We start from the raw sequence: 23,975 nt of genomic DNA, 5'->3' as shown, positions 1-23,975 counted from the left end.
AAAAAGGGTCTTTTGTGCTGGAGATAGAGTTCGGTGGAAAGATGCTTCCTTAGCACTCACAGGGCACCATGGTCAATCTCCAGCACCAATAGTAGAAAAATGGAGGGATGAATAGAAAGGTGAAGTTGCAGAGCTTTGATGAAGATGAAGCAGTCAAACATAAGGAATAGCTCTGCAACCTGGAACTCCATTTGGCTTGAACTATACAAGTGTGTGTGTGTGTTGTTTTATTTGAAAGAGGGTCTCACTATGTAGCCATTGGGGCCAACTGGTCTGGCCTTGAACTTTCAAAGATCTCCCTGCCTCTGCCTCAAAAGTGCTGGGATTAAAGGCAAACCTGGCCTACATACAATCCTTTTGCATCAATGTACTTGACAAGCTAAGGCCCTCAACCAGAATCTACTAGGCACACACACATATCCCTCTTCTAACAGCCCACCTAGCAACCTGTTGGCCAACTAGGATTTCCACTCATTCCAAGTAAGTTTCTTCTCCCCTAGACAAATCAGCAAAAACTCCTCTTTCAGAACATCTCCGGAAGGGAAGACATGAAGCTGACTGATATCCAACCTAATTAGTTTTGGATGCACATTTCCAATAAGGTAAACTGTAACCTCTAAGTGAACTTTTGGGGAAAATCTATTTACCACCTTATGACTATGAATAATTGGGGATGTGAATAAAATCAAATCAAACATATCATGGGATGGGACAAATACACTGATGTGCAAAGACTAATATAACCCAACACTGTCAATCAAAAAAGGGAACCAATTAGATCCATCCTCTAGTACCCAAACTCCTTCCTACTTTAGAAACCATAACAGCAGCCCTAGGGCCCTTGAGTATTCTCACTCATGTGGCCAGCTGTAAAGAGTGACCGTATTTCTTTCTGATTTGTGTGATGGTTTCGTTCTTCAATTACGTTTTCTTCCATTGCAAATCTTCATGTGTTTATTTTAATTCCTGGAAAATAAGATGCCAAGAACCTGGAAACACCAGGTGCAGACACTGACCACATGCAGTAGGTAACGAAGGGAGAAAAGGCATAGTACATGGATATTGAAATCTAGTTAAAAAAAAAAAACAAGTAGTCTTTTGTCTCTGCTATTATGACTAATTTCCTCTATCTACAGTTTTAATTTCATGATCCATATAAGGACTTTATTTATTTTTGGCTAGGAGATGTAAGAAATTTGTACATGGGACATAGGAAAGCACAAATAATGTCTACTTGTATGAACTTCTTTCTTTCTTTCTTTCTTTCTTTCTTTCTTTCTTTCTTTCTTTCTTTCTTTCTTTCTTTCTTTCTTTCTTTCTTTCTTTTCCGGAGACAGGGTTTCTCTGTGGCTTTGGAGCCTGTCCTGGAACTAGCTCTGTAGATAAGGCTGGTCTCGAACTCACAGAGATCCGCCTGCCTCTGCCTCCCGAGTGCTGGGATTAAAGGCTTGCGCCACCATTGCCTGTCTTCTTCTTCTTTTTCTTTTTTTTTTAAATTGTCCTCTAAAGGAGAGGACTCATAGTCAACAAAGGAAATACTTCCCTCAGGGTCTCTGCAAGACTTCTTGCAGGTACACCTACATAGCCACAGTGCATCTACAAAGGTGTTGCAGCTTTACAGAGATCTACTAGGAAAATGCTGCCCGGCTGTGTTTAGAGAGGGGGGTCTGAACGTTTCCAGCAGTGGCATGGCAGAGCACCGTAAAGGCAGCAAATGCTCAGACGTAACGACACACAAAAAGGCACTCAAACCATAGAGACATTTTTGGAGGTGACATTAGAGACTGTCAGAAATACTTAGGGGAAAGTGTACTTCATAAGAGCAAAGGGAGGAATTAATGAAGCTGGATTCTTCATACAATCAAGACTATAACTGCAATGTGTTCTTGGTGCTGTGCTAAGCACTAGATAAAAAGGCACGATTCCAGTTACCAAGGAACTAACTCTGCCATTATCAGAGCAAGCAAAGGAATGCAGACACTCTAAGAACCTCTGGAACACTTTAATGTTTCAATTTTTTAAAGAGAACTTTCTTTATTAGACTGCAAAAGCTCAGGAAACCTTGTTGGAGCACTCTGACCTAATTCTCCCCAGTTTAGAAGGAAACAGGCGCACAAACAGTCTCCTAACACTTGGAATCACTCTGTTCCGCCATACCACAATACTTTATTTATAGTTACTTAAGTGGTCCCCTCTGTCTGGGTTTTCACTCACAGTTCATGGAAAACAGTGTAGTACAAAAGGGATGGCCGAGACACAGACAAACCCGGGGTCTACATTTATGACTAATTATACTACCCCATTTAGCACCAAGGCTGGTTCCAATAAAAGAGTTAAAGTTCTAGAAATCATAATACACCTACAGTCAGTCACATGAATTATAGCTGTTTAGGTTTTGTTTTCTGGTTCAGGATTTTGTAATGAACTATAAGATTACTACTAACACAGAGCTAAGGGGAAAGAAGGATGAGAGTGATAAAATGAATGTTAACTGATGACTTCTCAGAGACTCTTGGCAAATAAGGCTCAGAGCTTACTTCATCCTACAAAGATTTAGCTCATCCTGTAAAGTATATAATTGAGGATATCCAGCTTAAAAGTAGATTTTCCTGAGCTCTAACAAAGCTCTTAAATCCTAGTTTCTATTTACAAGATTTAAAAACTGTTGCTATTATTAAAGTAGGGAGGGCGTGTGCATTTGTCAAAGCCTATGTGTGGATGTCAGGGGACAACTCTGTGAGGTCATTTCTTTCCCTTCACCTTTACATGTGTTCTGGATACTGAACTCAGGTTGCCAAGTTTGTCCAACAAGCACCTTTACCCACTGAGCCATCTCTCACTGGCCCTATTTACGCTTTTTTACATCTCTACTAAACAGTTGATAAAACTGTTTCTAGAGGAGAGGAGGAGGAGGTGGAGAAAGAGGAAGCAGCAGCAGATAGTTGGGCACAATGGTTTATGCTTTTAATCCCAGCATTCTGGAGGCTGAGACAGTTCAAGGCCAGCCTTGGTCCCGTATCCAATTCCAGGCTAGCATGAGCTACATACTAATATCTTGCTTTAAAAGCAAAACAAAGCAAATGGACAAAAGGCTTTAAAAAACAAATGCCTTAAACCAGGTGTGATGTGCAATAATCTTGGGCCTGTAATCCCAGCACCCCAGAAAGCTGAAAGAGGAGTACCCAGAGAATGTGAGGCCAACCTGAGCTACAGAATGAGACTATTTCAAAACCCAAACATCCAAAGGAACAAACAAAAACCAAACAAATTCTTACAAAGGACACCAACGTCTAGATTAAAAGCACACAGATGCCCTTCTGAGTATTTTTAAGGTGTATGCACATATTTTACTCATTAGGAAGATACACGAATCAAATTCTCTTCATTGTTGGGGGGCTGGGCAGAGGAAGAACATTAAAAAAAACCAACAAACCAATGCTGAATCATGAATAAAGAAAACAGATAAGGCAGAGAACTCAAAAAAGTCATTCATGGCACACCTCAAACTTTCTAATTGGGGCATCTGGTCTTGGTAAACTTTTAAAACTAAGCTAACTGAAGAGCAAAAGTACCTAGACTAGTCTCCAGACACTCGATGGCAGCATAAGACTAGAGCATTTCTCTGCCTGTTACTACACTTCTCACTTCCTGCTTTCTTTAGGCAGCTCATTCTGACCATTTCAGGTAACAACGCAGAAGTGAAAAAACCAACTTCCTCTTTAAAAGTGATAAGAGTTTTGGCAGCTGGTTTAAAAGTGATTTTACTTGCTTTTAAAAGAAAATCAGAGACCCAAAATGCCAAAGTTATGGAAAGCTTTACTGCTTTCAGAAAACATAACAAAAATAAAAGTATTTCTTTTGGCACCACAACAGACATAGTTAAAACAAAGAGAACAACAAAACACTACCCATTCCAAATAAAAGGCACTTGAAGTCTTCAACAAGAAAGAAGAAAATGGAAATCCTAGATTTTCTTAGAGAAGGGACTGGTCCTAGGGGCTCTGCAGGTGCCGGGGCAAATGCTCACCACTGACCTCTATATTCAGCCCATCTCCCATCCCTTTTTCTTTTTTTCACTTCATTTTTGAGACAGTCTCATCAAGTTTTCAAAGTTGTACTTCAACTTGCTTTGTAGCCTGAACAGACCTTAAATTATTCTATCCTCTTGCCTCAGCTTCTGAAGCAGTTGGGTTAGAGGGTCTAAGCCACCAGGCCAAGGACGATTAAGAATATCTTTTATCTTGACTTTAAAATTAGTCTGTACCTCTGTGCATGGCGGTTCATGACTCTAAGCTTAACACCGAGGATCCCAAGACAGAGGATCACCGTAAGTTTAAAGCCTGGGCCGTAAGTGAGTTCCAGATTAGCATGGGCTACAGAATCTGGACTGTTTTAAGAAAAAAAAAATCTAAGTAAACAAACTGATAATTAATGCAAAAATTACTGCAAGAGTACTTGCTTATGAATTCCAAGGCATTCAAATCAGTAAATATCTTGGAAAAAAAATCTTTTCTCAAAATGCACCCCCCCCCTTTTTGTAAAAGGCTCTCATTCATATAGGCTGGTCTTAAACTCCCTGTTACCAAGGATAAACCTGTATTCCTAATCCTCTTTGTCTTTACCTCCCAAGAGCTGGGATTGTTACAGACAGACACCATCGGACCCAGCCTTTCTCCCTACCTTTTCTCAATTTTTGAATTCAGATAAAATCAATCTGAAGGTTATAAGAAGCAGACCAAGGTAAGAAGCCCCCAGACCAGGAAGTCTTCCAAAGCCCTTTCTTTCTGCCATAGATTTCAAGAGGGATGATTGTGTCTGTCTGGGGAAAGGAATCTAATAGAACTCCAGAAATCTCAAGTCTTAAGGGGCTCTCTATGTAGTCCTGGAACTCACAGGTAGAAGAAGCTGGCCTTGAACTCGCCTTCCTCTGCCTCGCAGGTGTTGAGATTAAAGGTGTGCACCATCATGCCTGGCTCAAACCATAAGAATTTTTACTGTATCATTACGCTTCATTATCTACACCAATAAATGTAGTTAATTAGAAAAAAAGAACTCTATTAAACCCAGCATTGTGGGGGTTTGGCTAGAATCCCAGCACATGGAAGGCAGAAGCCAGAAGACAAATTGGAGCCCACTCCAGTCTACACAACAAGTTTCAGACCATCTAGGGTTACATAGCAAGACTCTGTCCTAAAAATACAAAACAAAAAACAAGTTCTTTACTAAAACAGGAATAAAATTCATGGTTACTTCTGGGGTGGATTTACTAACTATGACTTGGTTTTTCTATCGTTATTAAAGTAAACACCAATCTACATGTGATGCCTATGCCTATAAGAGCAGCAGAGCAGAGGTGAGATAAGCGGTGACGGGTGGGGGTCATCCTTCGCTATATAGTGAGTTGGAGGCTTACATAAGCCACACAAGACCCAGCCTTAAGAAACAGAATAAAATTTCACTCTTGATGTTGTGTGAGCCCGAAGTCCTTGCCTTAGAATAAACATTTGTTATAGTTTTAGTTCCACTGTTAATTGAGATATGTCTTTCTGTTTCCTAAGTCTTTAACATTTATGATGCTCAATCTCCAAATAAGAGAAAACAGCGCTCATGTGTTATTTGTTGGCTTTTTATTTTTTGTGATGCTGATGCTGAAGTTCAAACACAGGACACTGCATGTGTTACGCATTCTACCAACAAACTGCCACCCTCAACCCTGTGAAGAGGTTTGTAAAGGTGTTATGCACCTTTTTCAGCGTTTAAAAATACATACAGAGATATATGTCAAATTATTCTTTACGGAGAAATGACTAAAGAGAGTACGTTCTCCTCAACAATCGCCAATATTTTCACTACTATAAGAACCCAGGCAGATTTTATAGAACACTGGAGGGTACACACTTTGTAACAGTCGTTGCAGGAAACAAAAGACAGATTCTTGTCCCATAAGGAGTTATCTAGTGAGACCATTCTAACTTCTACCAACCCTGAAGTGCTGTGCTTACTGAAGAGCCCCATGCTTCTTTCTTTTTCCGACAAGCTGTTTAGTAAACGTATGCTGTTGTCAGAAAAAGTTATTCCATGTAACTTATAAGGCATCCTTGTATTTAAGCCACCTCTAAAGACCTGAGTACACAAACTGTATTCTGGCAAACCTAGCCACCAGTCACCACACACAGTAGGTCATCAAAAAGGCTGGGTATTGGGCTGGGCGGTGGTAGTGCATGCCTTTGATCCCAGCACTCGGGAGGCAGAGGCAGGTGGATCTCCGTGAGTTCGAGGCCAATCTGTCTACAAGAGCTAGTTCCAGGAAAGGCTCCAAAGCTACAGAAAAACTCTGGTCTCGAAACCTTCCTCTCTCCCCCCGCCAAAAAAAAAGGGCTGGGTATTTCACTTAACCTGGACATGTTAATGTAAGGTTTATTTACTACCAAACTTTTCTGGAGTTGGAAAAAAGTCTACTGGCTATTCCTCACTGTTTAACAGGAAGCCAAAAACTAGTCTGAAAAAAAAATGATAGTTAAGACTAAGAGAGAAGGGATGGAGTCACCTTGGGGACATACATGCACACAAGACATCATCAGCAGGCACAAAAGTGCTCGTCAAACTCTTAAGCAAATGTCCCGAGCTTTACAGATTTATTTTTTATCGAATTAATTCAATCGTCACTAGCCGAGAAAAGACCAGGGTGTGTAGTTAGGTGGATAGACAACACCAGAGAACGTCTCCCTGTCAAGGAGTCGTGACAGCAAAATCACTTCCTGAGGAAGGAGGAGCAAAAGGGAAGTTAAGGAGGCTACTCTGATCAGGAAGTGACTCGTCCCAAACTAACCCCAATCATACCTATAAATGGGGGGGATGGGGTGAGCCCCAACAGCCAAAGGCGGCAAAATAACTGGTGTATGACACGTCCCAACATCACCTTCTCTCCCTCTCTTACGATTACAAAAAGGGTCTACAGATAAAAGTCAATCAGCTGAAGTTGTCTCCTCTTTCTAGAGGAAGGCTGTGCTCGGTCCGGAATGAAAAGAAGAGTTGAGGAATGGGGAACTGGGGCCACCGTGAGGCAAAGGAAAGCCCCTTGAAAGAAGAAAGCGTCCCGGATGCAGAGGGAGTATGCCAGCACCGGGAAACGACTTTCTTTTTCCTGCGGATACCGCCAGGCTTTCCACTGCTGCCTGCTCGGACCCCTGGGCCCCGTCGGGGGAGGAGGTAAAAGAGAGAGGCGGACCCCTTACCTTCTCCTCATCCGACACCCGAACCTCGAAGTCGGCCATCTTGGCTGCTCTGGCCCAGCCCGGCGACCGGCGCGAGGCAGGCCGGGAAGGAAGCTGAGTGGTGGAATCACCAAGGGGGCCGTCGGAAGGACCCGCCCGGAAGCTCCGGCCAAGAGGGCGCCATGTCAGTTCCGCGCGGGCGTGACAGCCCGGAGTGGGTACTCTCTGGGAAGCCGGCGTTGCCCTCAAGGCCTTGGAGTCTGAACTTCTTTCTCACTGAGTTTCAGTCCTTTGCCCATTCATCCTGGAAGCTCGGTGGCGTGTCTCGACTGGCCATGGCGCCTGGGCTCCCTCTGGTCAAGTAGCAATGGCTACACCTCTGAGTTTTCCGGGTCCCGATGGTCTCCGAGGCCGCCGAGTCCAGCGCGCTAAGAGCTGCTCGGCTCTAGGAAACACCAGTACTTTTCCAGCCCCGCAGCGGGGCGAAAGGTGACCCTCAACCTCGCATGGAACCCAAAGCACATCCCTCCCGCGCCACATGGAGTCCGCTTCCTGCAGAATCAGTGCCGCCATCGGCTCCGCCCTCCTAGGGGACTAGGCAGCCCCTCAGTCTGAGGACGCGCTCCGTCTCCTTCCAGATCTCGGTCCCGTTCCCCAAGACTCAGCCTTGACAGAGGCCGGCTTCCAGTCCGCCACTATCCCAGGATTCCCAACTCCGGTTTCCTGCCCTTCTCCCCTCCCAGGTCCCGGCGCCTGCCGGAGCCGCAAGATGGCGGACGGGGAATGCTTCGCGGAAGCCGCGCGGGCTGTGGGGTGTCCCCATGCACCTGCTCCCGGCTTGGGCCTGGGCCCGCCGCTGGGCTGGAAAGAGCGGCTGAAGGCCGGGCTGGCGAACTCGGGCTCCACGCTGTGGTTCCTGGCGGGGCTGGGGCTGCTTTACGCTCTGAGGGTCCCGCTGAGGCTGTGTGACAACGTGACAGCGGGTGAGAGGCCCCAAACCTCCTGGACGGTCGGGGACAAGCACCAAAGAGCTGAGATTCTCGGGGAGTCATGGAGGGCTTTGGAGAAGGAATCGGTGTTGCATGCTCCAGTGGGTTATTATTATTTTTATTATTTTCCTCTCGGGCCACACCAACCGGGCAGCTGATTGTCAAACCTGCGCTGCAGTTTGCCGGCCCCTCCCTAGAGCGCTGAAGGCTCGCCCTCTCTATTATCGCAGGAAAAGCTACCTGACAAGCTGCAAAGCTTCAGGTAGTAAGCCAGAAGAGAGCGTTCCCAGACACGGACACACAGTTTATATACATTCTTAGCATTTGCAGGACCCCTTTAAAATCGTGCCTTTGAGTCTCCAGCTGCCAAACTTAGAGAAAGAACCCACACCCAGAAAATCAACACATCTGTAATGCAAGATAGAAAGTACTACGATTTTAATGGACCATACTTTTATTGTAAGAGGGTTCTGTTAAGAAACGTTTTTCGTGATATTTTTTAGCCTTCAGACTATCATGAATAATAAAATAGTACAGGAAAGGGAGAGGGAAGAGAAGCGCAAACAGTGGATTTGTTTAATATGTTCTTTCAGCATTTGTACAATGTTTAGTATGTAGCCTGGGCTAAAGGTAAAGACTCGTAAGCAGTGTTGATCCATGCAGATTCTGCAGATGCTATTCCTTAGCCATAAGCAGGATGAAAGCATGGGGTCCTGGGCCTTTTGTGGTGTTATTGCAGTATTTCTGCAGCCTCGGAAGAAGATCAAGTATTTCTGTTAGATGGTGACACTTATTAATTTTTCCCTTTTCTACTCCGTGAGATGACATGAAACACTGTGGGATAATGTCTTGAAATGCTTTGAATATTTTAGAGGAAATCTAATTTGTCTGTAATAGGTGAATGAAGTGCTTAATGGTAGTTTGTGTGCTCATTAAATGCTATTCATTGAGTTTGTTGTTTATTTTCCTACTTATTGTTGTTGCTTTGAGGCAGGATGTAGCCAGACTGGCCTTGAACTCCTGATCCTTTGAGCACCACTATAAAAGTGGTGGAATTAGAAGTTTATATTATCTAGCCTGGCTTTTCTTTTCTTTCTGTTTCTTTTTCTTTTTTTTTCTTTTTTGACAGAGTTTCTCTTTGTAACAGTCCTGGCTGTCCTGGAACTCATCCTGTAGACTAGGCTGAGATCTGCTTGCCTCTGCCTCCCAAGTGCCAGGATTAAAGGCATGCACCACAACTGCCTGGTCCATTCTAGCCTGGCTTTAAAGAAAATTATTTTATACATTGTCTCTCTGTATAGTCCAGGAAATCCTCAAGCTGGAGATCTTCCTGCCTCAGCTTCCAGAATGCTAAAATTTCAGACTTGAACTCCCAAACCTGCTAACTTTGGTTTCATTGTCTATGTTTTTAAATACATTTACCATTTAGTTGAACATTGATTATTACAGATTTTTTGTTTCTTGTAAAATTCAAAATTGGGGCTAGAGATGTAGCTCACTTGGTAGAGTGCTTCCCTAGCATGCAGGAAGCTTTGGATTCAATTCCCAGCACCCATAAACCAGGAATGCTGATGCGTGCCTGCGGTCCCAGCACTTAAAGGGAGGTGAATACAGGATTATCAGTCATTCAAGGCCATTCTCAGCTACTAATGAATTTGAGACCAGCCTGGGTTATATTAGACCACTTTTTAAATGTATGCTTAACTTTTTATCCTTATATATTTACTAAAGATCTAGTGTAAATTTTTCTGACTTGTGTTTTGGATTTTTAGAAAAGCAGGCTAAGTTAATCTCATTTTTGACTTTTGATTTTCTTTTTTGTTGTTGTTGAGCTTTGTTTTTAAAGACAGGGTTTCTCCGTGTTACCCTAACTGCCCTGCAGCTCACTCTGTATCCCAGGCTGGCTTTGAACTCACAAAGATCCGGGATTAAAGGAGTGTACCACCACCTGACTTTTTTTCTTTTTTTGACTGCAGAGACTGATCCTAGGGTTTATATGCTAAGCCTCATTTTGATTTACTTTCTTATTTAACTAAATAGCAGTGTGTAATCCCACTTTTATATACATGAGGAGATTCTTTGTTTGTCTTTGTTTTTCGAGACAGGGTTTATCTGTGTAGCTTTGAAGTCTATCCTGGGACTTGCTTTGTAGACCTCTGGCCTTGAACTCACAGAGATCCACAGTCTCTGTCTCCAGAGTGCTGGGATTAAAGGCTTGTGCCACAATGGGGATTTAAAATCACTTTTAAAAAAATGTGTGCCATTTGTTTTTCTAACTTTTTCAAATGAATTTCACTTTAGATATTAATATGGACAGTTATTGACTTAGGCTGGTCAGCTTAGAAATTTAGAGCTTTGCAGTAGTGGAAAAGCTGGATGCATTTAGTAGAAATTTTGAATTTTTGTCTTTTCCCGACCTAGCAACATAATCTCTGATGCTGGGCAGCGGCAGGAAGCCTCTGTTCCCACTCACCATTCATACAATGTGGAGAGTAAACAACCAATGCTGTCCAAGGTATTATGTTGCTATGCTATGGCGTTTGGAAGATTAGAGAAGTAACCTACCTACATTTTTTACTTGCAGTATTTTCAATTTATTGACTTATTTGGACATAGCCATATCAAAGTCAGGTATCTGTGCTGCTCACCTCCCTCCATCTAAAGATGCTTGCATAACTATAATGTACTTTAAATTGTACTTTGTAAAAACTCTGCTGTTTTCTCTTTTAACAGTGACAGGGTTTTTAAGTTCCTTGACACCCAAGTTCTATGTGGCACTTACAGGGACATCTTCTTTGATATCTGGACTAATATTTGTAAGTAGATTTCATTTTCTTCATTTCTGTTTTGATCCTCACTTAAAGATTGTTTATGTTTTTACGAATTTATAAGTATTTGTCAGGATTTCCAAAATGTGTTTGATATTTGGAAAAAGTTGCCTAGAGAAACAAGTTTGGGAGGTACCACATTGCCCTTTCTTCTTTTATGAGTGTGGTAGAATTAATTATATATTAGATTTCTTTTTGAGACAGGGTCTCATTATGCAGCCTAAGCTGGTCTGGAACCCAGGGTGGGTCTCCTGCCTCTGTCTCCTGAGGGCTGAGATTACAGGGGTGAGTTACCATGCCCAACTTCATTCATTGTGTATTAAAAATTTGTATACAGGGACAGCAGATGACTTAACAGGTAAAGGTGCTTGCTGCCAAGTCTGTCTGACATGCTGAGTTGTCCTTTGATCTCCACTCATGTGTGTTTGCATGCTTACGCGCACACACACACACACACACACACACACACACACACACACACAAATGTAATTTTAAAAAGGCCTGTATAGTATAATGGGGGAGAGGGTTGGTCAAGATGGACTAGAAGTTTAATGATCAAAGGTTAATGATTGTTATTAATTCAAAATGAATGAGGGAATGGGGAGAAGGCTAAGTCAGTAAAATGCTTGCCATGTGAACATGAAAATCTGGGTTCAGATTCCCATCGCTCACATAAAAAGTTGGGAATGCTTGCATACCTGTTATCCAGCTCTGGGAGGTAGAGACTAGAGATCCTTGGGGCTTTCCGGCCAGCTGTACCAGCCAAAAGTGTGAGCTCTGGATTTAGTGAGAGACCTTATCTTAGACAGTAGGGTAGAGAGTGATTGAAGAGGCACCTGACCTCCACACACATGCACAAATATGTAAATATCCGTCTTTCATACTGGAATTAGTGAAATGAGTTATTCTACAACTACTATTATCAACTATTATACTGATATTTTGATTTTTCAAATGATTTCAAGAGAATCTGAGTGTCAGAATTTGTTTCCTTTAGAAGTAGGATCACATTTAACCTAGTTAACTTGAACTCATTCTGTAGTCCAGAGTGGCCCTTGACCTCCTGGTCCTCTTCCTTTTGCTGTACAAGTATACACCATTATGTCCATTTTTGCAATGCTGGGGCTGGAATTTAGGGCCTGTATGTACTAGACAAGCAAGAACTTTACAACTGAACTATGCTCCAGCCCCTGAATATGCAGGTTTTATATAAAATCTTGCAATATTTTGATTTTTACAGCATTGGGCAGATTATAACTTTAAAAAAATGTTTATTCATTGTTATGTGTATGACTGTTTTGCCTGCCTGTATGATGTTATGTGTAGTGCCTATATAGTGTAGGGTGTTGGATTCTCTAGGACCATAGCCACAGATGGTTATAAGCCACCATGAGGGTGATGGGAATTGAACCCTGGTCCTCTGGAAGGGCAGTTGATGGTCTTAACAGCTGAAGCATCTCTCCAGCCCCTGGAGAGATATGACATATCTGGAATTTAGCCTTCACTTTTCTAAGCCCCAGCTGCCTCTCTGTAGATGGGAAAATAATAGTACTCATTTCACAAGACTATAGGAGCTAAGTGAGGTAATACACGTGAATGTTTGTAATTGGCTCAGGGAACACTTACTGTTATCTGAGAAGTTGCACAGTAAGGGATGCCATTTGACTTTAACTCATTTTTTGCTCCAGTAAGATATTGCTTTTAATTTAAAAAAATATTGTAAAATATTTTGTTTATTAACATCTCTAAGGTCTAGGGTTTCTTAATGTATGCTTTGGGAAAATTTTGCCAAAGATAAAAGTATTAAATATTTATTATGCTATTTTTCTGTTCTTTTTTCTCATCTGTAGGTGGTGCTCTACAGCTTTAGGAGAAATCAGTATTTCTTTGACCTTTTTTAAATCTTTGAGATAAGGTCTCGAAACAGAGTTTGTATTTATAAATGATAAGCAACAGAAATAAAATAAAGTAAATATCCTGATTTGTAAATAGTTCAACCTGAGGAAGAACTTGTCTCAACCCATAATAGTAGTATTGCTAAATATTAGACCAGTACTTTTTGGGTCAGAAAGCACTTTCTTACGATTCTTGTTGGTTAAATTTCCTAGATGAGGAAACTGAGGCTCTGAGATGTTAGAGACTAATTGATTTGCTTAATGTGCAGTTAATGAATAGTGGGCTTGGTGTGCAACTTGGATATTTAATCCTAACTTAATACTAATTGCTTTAAAGTGGTTTTTAATTATGCTGCAGATAAAATCAAATGGCAGCAACCCATGAAGAGTTACATTGTAGATTAGATACTCTTTTTTTCTTTACTGAAACTTCCCATTGTCTGTTCTCTACTGGTCTGGTATTTATGGTCCTCCTGCCTCTATCTTCTAAGAGTTGGGATTAAAGGCATGTACTATCACACCTGACTCACTGTTACTATTCTTTAATGTCTTTTAACAATGCCTTTTTAACTGCCTAAGCTTGTCTGAGCATCCTGGTAAATCCATAAGAAAGATATTTTACTTTTATGTGGCATATGTATTTAGGGAATCTTGGGTTTGGGTTTTTTCTTCTGCTTGCTCCCTCACCCCCCCAAGGAGAGATTGTGCATTTAAAGTGCTGAATTGAATGGGAACATCTCTTTAGTTTCTAGTCATGAATTGCATTTTTTTTTTTTTTTGGTTTTTCAAGACAGGGTTTCTCTGTGGTTTTGGAGCCTGTCCTGGAACTAGCTCTTGTAGACCAGGCTGGTCTCAAACTCACAGAGATCCGCCTGCCTCTGCCTCCCGAGTGCTGGGATTAAAGGTGTGCGCCACCACTGCCCGGCATTAATTGCATTTTAAGTGAAAGCTGTTTCTCTTGGTTATAGATATTTGAATGGTGGTACTTCCATAAGCATGGCACATCTTTTATTGAGCAAGTGTCTATAAGCCACTTACGACCACTGATAGGAGGAACAGAGAGTAGCATTTCAGAGCCAGGTTCTCCTGCCAGCAACAGAGAAAGTGAAACCACGAGACACCACCATCTATCAGGTAATTTCCCTTTTGGTGTTTTCGGAGCTGTGTAATCAAGCTTAAGTTCACTTACAGAGGATCAGTCTCAAAACAACAGAAGGTATTAGTTTGTGTGCTAATGTCCCTTTCACATGTAATGATGTTAGGAGATAGGGCTTGGGGAGGTGATCACATCATGAAGATAGAACTCTCATGGGTAGAATTAGTATCCTAAGGAAAGAGACCACAGAGAGCTATTTACTCCTATCACTTTATGAGTACATAACAAGAGTGCCATTCACAAACCAGAAAGGGAGCCTTTACCAGGCACTAAATCTTCCAACACCTTGAGCATGGGTTTGCTGGCCTCCAAAACTGTAAGGAATTAAATTAATGTTGTTGTTATGATACTCAGTTTGTGGTATTTTGTCATAGTAATCCAAGTATATAAAACACAGAGACAAACTTGTCTTTTCCTGTTAATGTAGGTAAGCCATTCTGGTATAGAGAGCAGTTATCATCAGAGTCTCAGACCCCTTCTCTTGTAGTCTATCATCTCCAGACACTGTTTGTTTGTTTGTTTGTTTATGTATGTATGTATTGAGACAGAGTTTCACTATGTAGCCCTGACTGTCCTGGTGTTCTCCCTATAGTCTAGGCTGTTCTAAAACTCACAGAGATCATCTGCATCTGCCTCCAGGGTGCTCAGATTAAAGAGATGCACCACAGTGCCCATCAGATGCAGGTTTAAATTTGTGGTCCAAGGTACTTGTTTTGGTTTTAGTCATCATATCTACCTTCCATTCAGTAGGTAAAAGAAAAGCCCTCACTTCTCCTAACTCATCCTAATCTATTCAGAAGTGCCTAGCATGCACAAGGCTGTGGTTCAATTCCCAGCCCCACCACTCATAATTCTAGCATGTAAGAGATTGAGGCAGAAGGTCAGGAGTTGAAAATCTTCCTTAGCTAAGTTTTAAGGAACTCTGTGCTACATACAGGAAGGTAAAGGTAAAATGACATCATTTTTTTCAGATTTACTTATCTTGTTTTATGTGTATGAGTGTTTTGCCTGCTTATATGTCTATGTATCACGTGTGTACCTGGTACCCAAGGAGATGATAAGAAGGCATTAGATCCCCTGGAAATGGAATTATAAATGGTTGTCAGTCACCACATGGGTTTTGGGAACCAAACTAGGGTTCTCTGAAAAAGCAACAAGTGCCAAGTCATCTCTCCAGCCCCCCATCATTATTTTTGAGACAGGGTCTCATGATGTACCTGGAGCTCATCATTTTGCTACCGAGCCCCCAGAATCTGCCTGTCTTCACTTTGCTAACATAGGATTCCAGAAGTGCACTGCCTTGTCTGGTTTTTATCGGGTCCTAGGGATCCACTCGGGTCCTCATGCTTGTGCAGCAAACACTTACACACTGAGCCATCTCTCCAAAGTATAGCTCTGTGCTTCCTCAGCTTGGACGTTCTGTGTCTGGAAGACACACACACACACATACACACACACACACACACACACACACACACACACACAAAACAAACAAACCCTTGAAGGTGTTTTTTTTTTTTTTTTTGGTTCTTTGAGACAGGGTTTCTCTGTGGCTTTGGAGCCTGTCCTGGAACTAGCTCTGTAGACCAGGCTGGTCTTGAACTCACAGAGATCCGCCTGCCTCTGCCTCCCGAGTGCTGGGATTAAAGGCGTGCGCCACCACCGCCCAGCCCTTGAAGGTTTTTAATGTTAGTTCAAATGTCAGTGCCCCTGTAAAGTCTTCTGTGATTGACCACTTTTTTTTTGGGTATTAGATTAAAACATCTCTGCTATAGTACATGTCACATAGTTCAGATGGTTGTTTATATGACTAGTTCTCATGCTGTGCAAGTCAGTTCCACAAGCTGTGATAGGATCTAGGAATGTAAGAGTGGATGAAGTTTAATAGATCCTATTTGAGAGAGGAAACTGAAAAGCAGCTGGTAATCACATACAGTAAGGGTTGGAGCTGAATTATGAACAAAATGTCATTGAGACAGAAATACAGCAATAACTAGATTTGATACTGTGCTTCCCGAGAGCAAGGGTGACTTGTACCTCTTTCATGTTTGTGCTGTATGTGCCTGGCACTGTATTAAGTGTTGGTTAGTGAAAGTTCACCTGCATTCGATTAAATGAAGTTTTACTCTTGTTGTTCAGAATGCAAGGTCTGGAGAAACCCTTTAAACCTCTTTAGAGGAGCAGAATATAGGAGGTAAGACATTTTGCTTTTCAGGGTAAGTATGGTGTTGGTCTTAGAGTAAAAGTGCTGTGGGATACTTATCTTTCTAAATCTTCAGTGTCTCATGCGATTCAGGCAGGCCTCAAGCTCACTGTGTAGCTGAGGATGATCTTAAATTTCTGATTCCTGCTACCACCTCCCAAGTGCTACAACTGTAAGCCTGGACCACCACCCCTGGCTTTAGGCTGTGAATGTGGTGAAACATTCTTTACATACAATTTACCACTGTAGCTGTCTGAATCCAGTTCAGGAGTGTTGTGTGTGGTCACATTATTGAGCACCTGCCATCAACTTTCATTTCCAGAACCTTTCATCTTCCCAAACTGAAATTCACATAATAATATCTTCTTTTTAAGATTTAATTTAATTTAATTTTATGTGCATTGGTGTTTTGTCTGCATTCATGTCTGTGTAAGGGTGCTATATCCTTGGAACCTTAGTTACATACAGATGTGAGCTGCCATATGGGTGCTGAGAACGGAACCTGGGTCCTCTGGGAGAGCAGTCAGTACTCTTAACCACTGGGCTTTCTCTAGCCCACACATAATATTCTTCATTCTCACCTTTCTGGACCCTTTCAGTGTTCATAGTTCTGACTCATGAGTTTAGGTACTTTATATAGTGTAGTTACACAGTAATTATCTTTTTGGATTTCACTTATTTGGCATAATATTGACAGTGTTCATCTGTGTTGTAGTATGTGTCAGTATTTTGCTATTTTTTGTCTGGGTTTTGCTTTGGTTTTTGTTTTGTTTTTTTCTTTTGAGTCAGTCTTACTCTGGCTGGCTTACCATTTACAGTGTAATTGCCCTTCCCCCTTCTTCTTTTCTTTGAGACAGGCTCTCACTGTTGCTCTGGCTGCTATAGACCGTTATTCTTTATCTAAAATGTGTTTATTTGCATTATAACAAAGAGACTAGCTAATTTATTGCTGTACTTTTTGTCTTTTGACCCATGCATTGTCATTCAGTGATATCTATTAACCTTAGGTGTGCTAAAATCATGAACATTGTGCAGAGAAGACACAAGTACTTTATGAAAACTGCACATATAAACCTATGGTCATAACTTAAAACTGTCTTCTAGATGTGAAATGCTAGCAAAGACCCTTCTTCCTTTCCCTCTTTGCCACGCCAGTGGACAATGCTAGCTCCCAGAGATAGACTACTGAAGGTCACTCCCAGAAGACAGTTCTACTGATTGTTCTATGTTATTGTGTGTGTGGGTATGTGTGTGTGTGTATTGGGTTTTTTGAGACAGGGTTTCTTTGTAGCTTTGGAGCCTGTCCTGGAACTAGCTCTTGTAGCCCAGGCTGGCCTCAAATTCACAGAGATCCGCCTGCTTCCCGAGTGCTGTTTACTTTTTTTTTTTTAATATAAAAGGAAGTAACAGCTCTTTAAATTTTATTCTTCGGCATTTTCATATTTGTATATGATATATTCTGGTTACACCCATTCCTTCATTTTCTCTTAGCCTCTTCCCACTCCACCACTTCTCAGTTCCTCTTCCACATGTTTTTCTTTTGTGACCCACTGGATTTAACCACTGGAGCATAAGGAAGTCACCAGTGGCTATCACGGAAGACAATGGTTTCCGCTCCTCCTAGGGCCATTGATCATCAAGCTCTTGGGACAGGAAAGACCCAGGAGCCCCTCTCCCATCAATGATTGAATGTTTATTGACTCAGTCTTGTGCAGACAGCTGTAGTCTGAGTGTTATTGCCTTGTCACACCCATAAGACCGCATTTCCTAGTCTCCCTCCCCATTGCTCAGATGCTGCTTGTTTTTCTGCTCTCTTCTATGATAGAGGAAAATTAGGAAACAACCTTCCTCAAGGTTGTTTGACCAAGCAATTGGTATTGACCCAGCAATACCACTTTTGGATATATATCCAAAGGATACTCAATCATGCCACAAGGACATGTGCTCAACTCTGTTCATAACAGCTTTGTTTGTCATAGCCAGAACCTGGAAACAACCTAAATGCCCCTCTACCAAAGAATGGATAAGGAAAATGTGGTACATTTACACAATGGAGTACTACACAGCAGAAAAAAATGACATCTTGAAATTTGCAGGAAAATGGATGGAGCTAGAAAACATTATTTTGAGTGAGGTAAACCCAGACACAGAAAGACAATTATCACATGTACTCACTCATAAGTGGTTTTTAAACATAAAGCAAAGAAAACCAGCCTACAAATCACAATTCCAGAGACCTTAGACAACAATGAGGACACTAAGAGAGACTTACATAGAACTAATCTACATGGGAGGTAGAAAAAGACAAGATCTCCTGAGTAAATTGGGAGCATGGGGACCTTGGGAGAGGGTTGAAGGGGAAGGGAGAGGCAGGGAGGGAAGCAGAGAAAAATGTAGAGCTCAATAAAAATCAATTAAAAAAATAAAAAAACAAGGTCTCCTGTAGCCTTGTTATATAGTATCCATTTCGTGTAAATCTTTATGAGAAATTCCTTACTATTGGAAACATATATGGTTAGTACCTAGCTTTTAGAGCATTTTACTGAATAACGTATTGGTTTGTTTTGTTTTTGAGACAGGTTCCATGCTGTAACTGAGGCTATCTTGCTATGCGGCTCAAGCTGGCCTCAGACTTATAGGCATGAGCTACCAAGCCTGGATGAGCAATTTATTTTTTTTAATGTTTTATTATTGAATCATAGAGTAGTAATTTTTTTTTACCTCTTACTGATATAATAAGTTTAAAAACACCCTGAAATAGAACTTATAGTCACTTATTTTTTGGAACTTAAGTGTCTGTTGTAACAACTGAAACATCTTGTGTTTGCTACAGATACACTTGGGTGACTGGTAAAGAGCCACTTACTTACTATGACATGAACTTGTCTGCCCAGGATCACCAGACCTTTTTCACCTGTGAAACAGACTTTTTACGTCCTTCAGACACAGGTATGTATTGTATCTGTTCATGCTATAGACAGTCACTATGAAAATTATTTCATGTGTTTTCTAAAACTATTTATTATAATAACAGTTACTTGACTTGGAGTTATTTACATTTTAGATAGAAAGTTCAGATTAAATTAAAGTGAATTATGATTATAAATTAAGCTAATGTACTATTCTTATAAGAATTTTAAATGTTTTATGCTTTTTATTACTTAAAACACTTTCAAAGTCGGGTGGTAATGGTACACGCCTTTAGTCTCAGTGCTTGGGAGGCAGAGGCAGGCGAATTTCTGTTTCAAGGCCAGCTTGGTCTACAGAGCTAGTTCCAGGACGTTTGCAGAGCTATACACTGCACAGAGAAACCCTATCTTGAAAAACCAAGAAAATCAATAAATAGATAGGTAGGTATGTAAGTAGATAGATAGATAGATAGATAGATAGATAGATAGATAGATAGATAGATAGACCAAAAATTTTTCAGATCAAATATAGCAGAAAATAATATATATTGCTTTGGTCGGGGAAACAATTACCTGACAATAGAGCAGGAACTAGTGAGATAGTCCAGTGGGTAAAGTGCTCACCGTGCAAGTCTGACAACAGGAGTTCGAATCTCTAGAACCTATGTAAAGCTGTACATAGTACTACACATGCCTGTAATCCCTGTGCCTCTATGGGGAGATGAGAGACAAAAATAGGAGACTCCACAGACGTTCAAGAGCCACCTAAAACAGCTAGCTGCTATCACAAACAGTGTGGAAAGTGAGGCCAGCATCCGAGTGTATCCTCTGCCTCTGCACGTGCTCTCATGCACACGTACACGCACACGGAGAGAGAGAAGGTATGAACTTCGGGGAATGACATGTAGAAGAAACATAGGGCATATTTTAGTCTAGTCAAAGATGAAGATTCATGTAAAGTGGTAGTTTATAGAAATGTCCATGTTTTAGGGCCCTCTAAGCTTTTCCCTACAGAGCAGAGTATTATAAGGGCTGGGGATACAACTTAGTGGTAGGGGCTTTTCCTGTCATTTGTGAAGTTCAGGGTCTGAGAGCACCAGGAAGTGGCTGAAGGAGTATATAACCTAAAGATAGGGCCATTTTCCCGTCGTCTACTTTGAATACTTTTGCTTTATCTGTGTGATGACTCACCAGTCACATTCTTTAAGATACCTTCTCTGGAAGCTTCTATACTATAGTATATGTTATATATTTTTTGATGCAATTTTGAATGGATGGATAGCATTGTTATTACACACATAAGTAATTTCATTAATAATAATTAATACATGGACAGCATGTGTACTAATTTGATCTTCCCAATCACTCTATGAGATAAAAACTATTGCCAGCCCCTCCCCCTTTTAAAAAGAAGGAGCTAAGCTGAGTATGGTGGTTTATGCTATAATCCTAGCACTCTGGAGGCTTAAGCAGGAAGATTGCCTGAAGTTCAAGACCAGCCTGGTCTATATAGTTCTAGGTCAGCCTGGGCTACATACATTGGGAGATTGTCTCAAAGCCAAACAAACAAGCAAATATGTTTGATTGTCTCAAACCCAAGCAAACAAGACAAAGTATGTAAGTTGGACTAATTGCAAATATAGGAAAAAATTGCTTTATGTATGAATGCTCACTGTTTATGGTCACAGCCAATGTATGTTTGTTAAGGGAAACTGCAGTAGATCATCAGCTGTGTTAGGAGCTGAGGTGTCTTCAGAAATCAAATGCCATCTTATTTCTCCCTCTCACAAGCTGCTCAGACAGTTCTAGATGGCTCTTTAGAGCATTCTCAGTTTGAACAGTTCCTCAAAGAAATGTGAAAATCATAAGGTTAAATAATTGCGGAGAATATAATTTTTGTTATATTAGAAAATATAGACATTTAAAAAACAAACCATTATTGCCTTTACTTGGATGTATATCATGAAAATCAGGCTTTACATGTGTGTGCCTGCCAGGATAGATGGTTACATGCCAAGCACATCATGGAGCTAAGAATTTGATGATGACCATTTTCCATCAAAAACTATAATAAGAGAAACAAACACTCTTTAACAGTAGTAAGCCTTATAGAAGTCTTTTTCGTTTTTGTTGTTGAGAATGAGTCTTAACACACGGTCTAGATCACCTCACATTTGAGAACTTCCTGCCTTAGCCTCCGCGTTCTTGAAATCACAAGTGTGCATCAGTGTAAGGTCCTTTTTCTTGAGTGCTTGTCTCTTCTGTACCTTTATATAATCTTTTTTTTTTTGTTTTTTTTTTTTTTGTTTTTTTTTTGTCTTTTCGAGATAGGGTTTCTCTGTGGCTTTTGGAGCCTATCCTGGAACTAGCTCTGTGGTCTGGAACTCACAGAGATCCGCCTGCCTCTGCCTCCCGAGTGCTGGGATTAAAGGCGTGCGCCATCACCGCCCGGCCTTTTATATAATCTTATAACTATGTTATGTTTGAGAGTCTTTTACTACTCTTGCAACTCTTCCGCAATAGCCATTTTGTATGAAATTATGTCAAGTTTGGTGAAAAGATTCTGAATGCTGTGACGTATTTCTTCTTTTATCTACTATCTATTTTGGTTTTTTGAGTCTCACTTGTTCTGGCTGTCTTGGAACTCAATATATAGAACAAGCTGGCCTTGAACTCACAGAGATCCTCCTGTCTCTGCCTATCAAGTACTGAGATTAAAGGGGTGTGTCACCACACCTCACTGTTGTGATGTATTTTAATTATATTCTTGTCAAATCTTTAACACCTATATACTTAAATACTTAACTATTTTTTTCTCCTCAAAATATGCCCTTTAAAGTCCTAATTGGGTATCTTTGTTGTCAATTCCATCAAAGCATACTGACAGAGAAATCTGATCCCATTCTCCATTTTTCTGTTCAGGTAGATATGTAAGCTTCTCCATCATAACTGTTTCTTTTATGTATCAGATTTTTGCTTGTTTTGTGAAAAAGGGTCTCTTCTGTAGCCCAGGTTGTCCTTAAACTCATACTGCTCTTGCATCAGGTGGGGTTATAGAACTGTGATACCTAGCTCTGGATTAAGATTTTGAGAAGAAAGATGAAATTTTGAGCTTTGTGTAATGCTTGTCACTTGCCAGACTGAAGCACCGTGGCCTTATTTATTTCTTGCCAATGGGTCCTTTGACTTCCCGTAAGGACCTTCCCTTAGGAATAATTCACTTTTTTAAAGAACTAGGGAGGGGTACTAATGGGACTAATAAAAATGGTTATCACTCCTTAATTAAAAGCATTGAGGAGCCAAATATTCTATTTCTGTTTATTTATTTAGCATCTATTTTGAAAGATTTTCACAGAGCTCAGGCTGGTGGCTTCAAATTCCCTATAAACTGATGATATCCTTGAGTTTCTGGTCTTTCTGCCTTTACCTGAGTGCTAGGATTATAGCCAGTCCATGTGGTGCTGCGGTTGAATCCAGTGCTTTGCACATTCTAGGCAGGCACCCTCCCCAGTGTGGGAGAGTATTATTCTTCACTGTGAAGTTCCACTGTTCAAAGAAAGAAGAAAAGGCAGGAATCCTTATTTTCAGGGGTCTTGATTTAGTGTGACTGCCCTCAGCTAGGCTTGATTGTTCGTGCCTTTAACCCTAATACTTGGAAGACTGAGGCAGGAGGATTTTAGCTTTACCTCAAAAACAAAAAGAGAAAAAACAACCCAAAAATCCAAGTACAGCCATCTCCAAAACTGACTGCTCCAAATCTAAACCGCATTGTACTATTGACACCGAGAGGTCTTGAGCAGGATGTTAGCTGAGCTGTATATACAGTGAATCTGTGAAGATTTGGAGTGGCTAAGAGGCAAGCTTTTCTTTTGTAACCTCAACGGGAGCATAGCTCTAAGAAGAGGGTTAGTGATTATGGTTAGGTAGGAAAGGATGAATAGACTAGTCAGAGGAGCATTCTTCAGGTAAATCAGTTATAGGAAAGAGTCATAGGAATTTTAATAAACTGAGGCTTTTGATAACTTCCTTCCCGTCCGTCTGTCCTTTCTTCCTTCCTTCTTCCCTCCCTCCCTCCCTGCCTCCTCCCTTCCTCCTTCTTTCTTTTCTTCTTTTCTTCTTCTTTCTTTCTTTCTTTCTTTCTTTCTTTCTTTCTTTCCTTCCTTCCTTCCTTCTTTCTCTTTTGGTTTTTCAAGACAGGGTTTCTCTGTGTGGCTTTGGAGCCTATCCTGGAACTCACTCTCTAGATCAGCCTGGCCTCGAACTCACAGAGATCTGACTGCCTCTGCCTTCTGAGTGCTGGGATTAAAGGTGTGCACCACCACCGCCCTGTGACATTGATTTTTTTAAGACCACACGCATCATTTTGGTTACTTCCAGAGGTGTGTGTAATCTAGTTAAATACTGAACTCACAGGTGGACTTTGTTGGTGAGAATTCAGAATGAACCGTCATTTTGTTTTCATCCTTTCAGACACCCACATAAGACAGCGATTTACATCAGTACAGCTTTTTATGGTAAAAAAAGACAAACATGCACAAGTGAGATGTGGTAAATTTCCCTTCACTTATTGTCATCAGTAGTCACGATATTAGATTTTGCTCTCATCTAATTGATTTGTTGATTTAAATCTGAGAATAAGTATTCCCTCAAGAGCTAGGTAGCAGTGCGCTTTGAATATGTTTTCACTTTGAAAATCTAGAAATCAGGATGTTAGCTGAGCTGTGTATACCTGTGGTCCCGGCTGCTAACAAAGTCGAGGTAGGAGGATGATGGAGTACAGG

The 23,975-nt window shown here is 41.1% G+C and overlaps 2 protein-coding genes across 6 annotated transcripts in view; one reads left to right on the top strand and one right to left on the bottom strand.

The window, feature by feature from the left end:
* The window catches only part of Capza1 (capping actin protein of muscle Z-line subunit alpha 1), a 43,690-nt gene extending 36,325 nt beyond the window's left edge, over positions 1 to 7,365 (bottom strand). Inside the window, exon 1 of the mRNA XM_075981710.1 lies at positions 7,236 to 7,365. Coding sequence (XP_075837825.1) covers positions 7,236 to 7,274 — 39 coding nt within the window. The 5' untranslated portion in view covers positions 7,275 to 7,365. The remainder of the gene's footprint in view (positions 1 to 7,235) is intronic.
* Positions 7,366 to 7,983: 618 nt separating this feature from the next.
* Positions 7,984 to 23,975, top strand: part of St7l (suppression of tumorigenicity 7 like) — an 87,272-nt gene continuing 71,280 nt past the window's right edge. For 3 of the 5 annotated variants that reach the window (XM_075981705.1, XM_075981704.1, XM_075981703.1), the window contains exons 1-5: positions 7,984 to 8,197; positions 10,937 to 11,019; positions 13,895 to 14,060; positions 16,222 to 16,276; positions 19,119 to 19,234. In XM_075981705.1, coding sequence (XP_075837820.1) covers positions 7,984 to 8,197; positions 10,937 to 11,019; positions 13,895 to 14,060; positions 16,222 to 16,276; positions 19,119 to 19,234 — 634 coding nt within the window. Of the gene's footprint in view, positions 8,305 to 10,936; positions 11,020 to 13,894; positions 14,061 to 16,221; positions 16,277 to 19,118; positions 19,235 to 23,975 lie in introns of all 5 variants that reach the window. The other 2 variants (XM_075981707.1, XM_075981706.1) reach the window with 2 other exon arrangements.

This window comes from Microtus pennsylvanicus, chromosome 7, assembly GCF_037038515.1.
Source record: "Microtus pennsylvanicus isolate mMicPen1 chromosome 7, mMicPen1.hap1, whole genome shotgun sequence".
In the NCBI taxonomy this organism is placed as follows: domain Eukaryota; kingdom Metazoa; phylum Chordata; class Mammalia; order Rodentia; family Cricetidae; genus Microtus; species Microtus pennsylvanicus.
The sequence above is the reverse complement of the archived record's forward strand: the minus strand, read 5'-3'. Positions and strand labels throughout refer to the sequence as shown.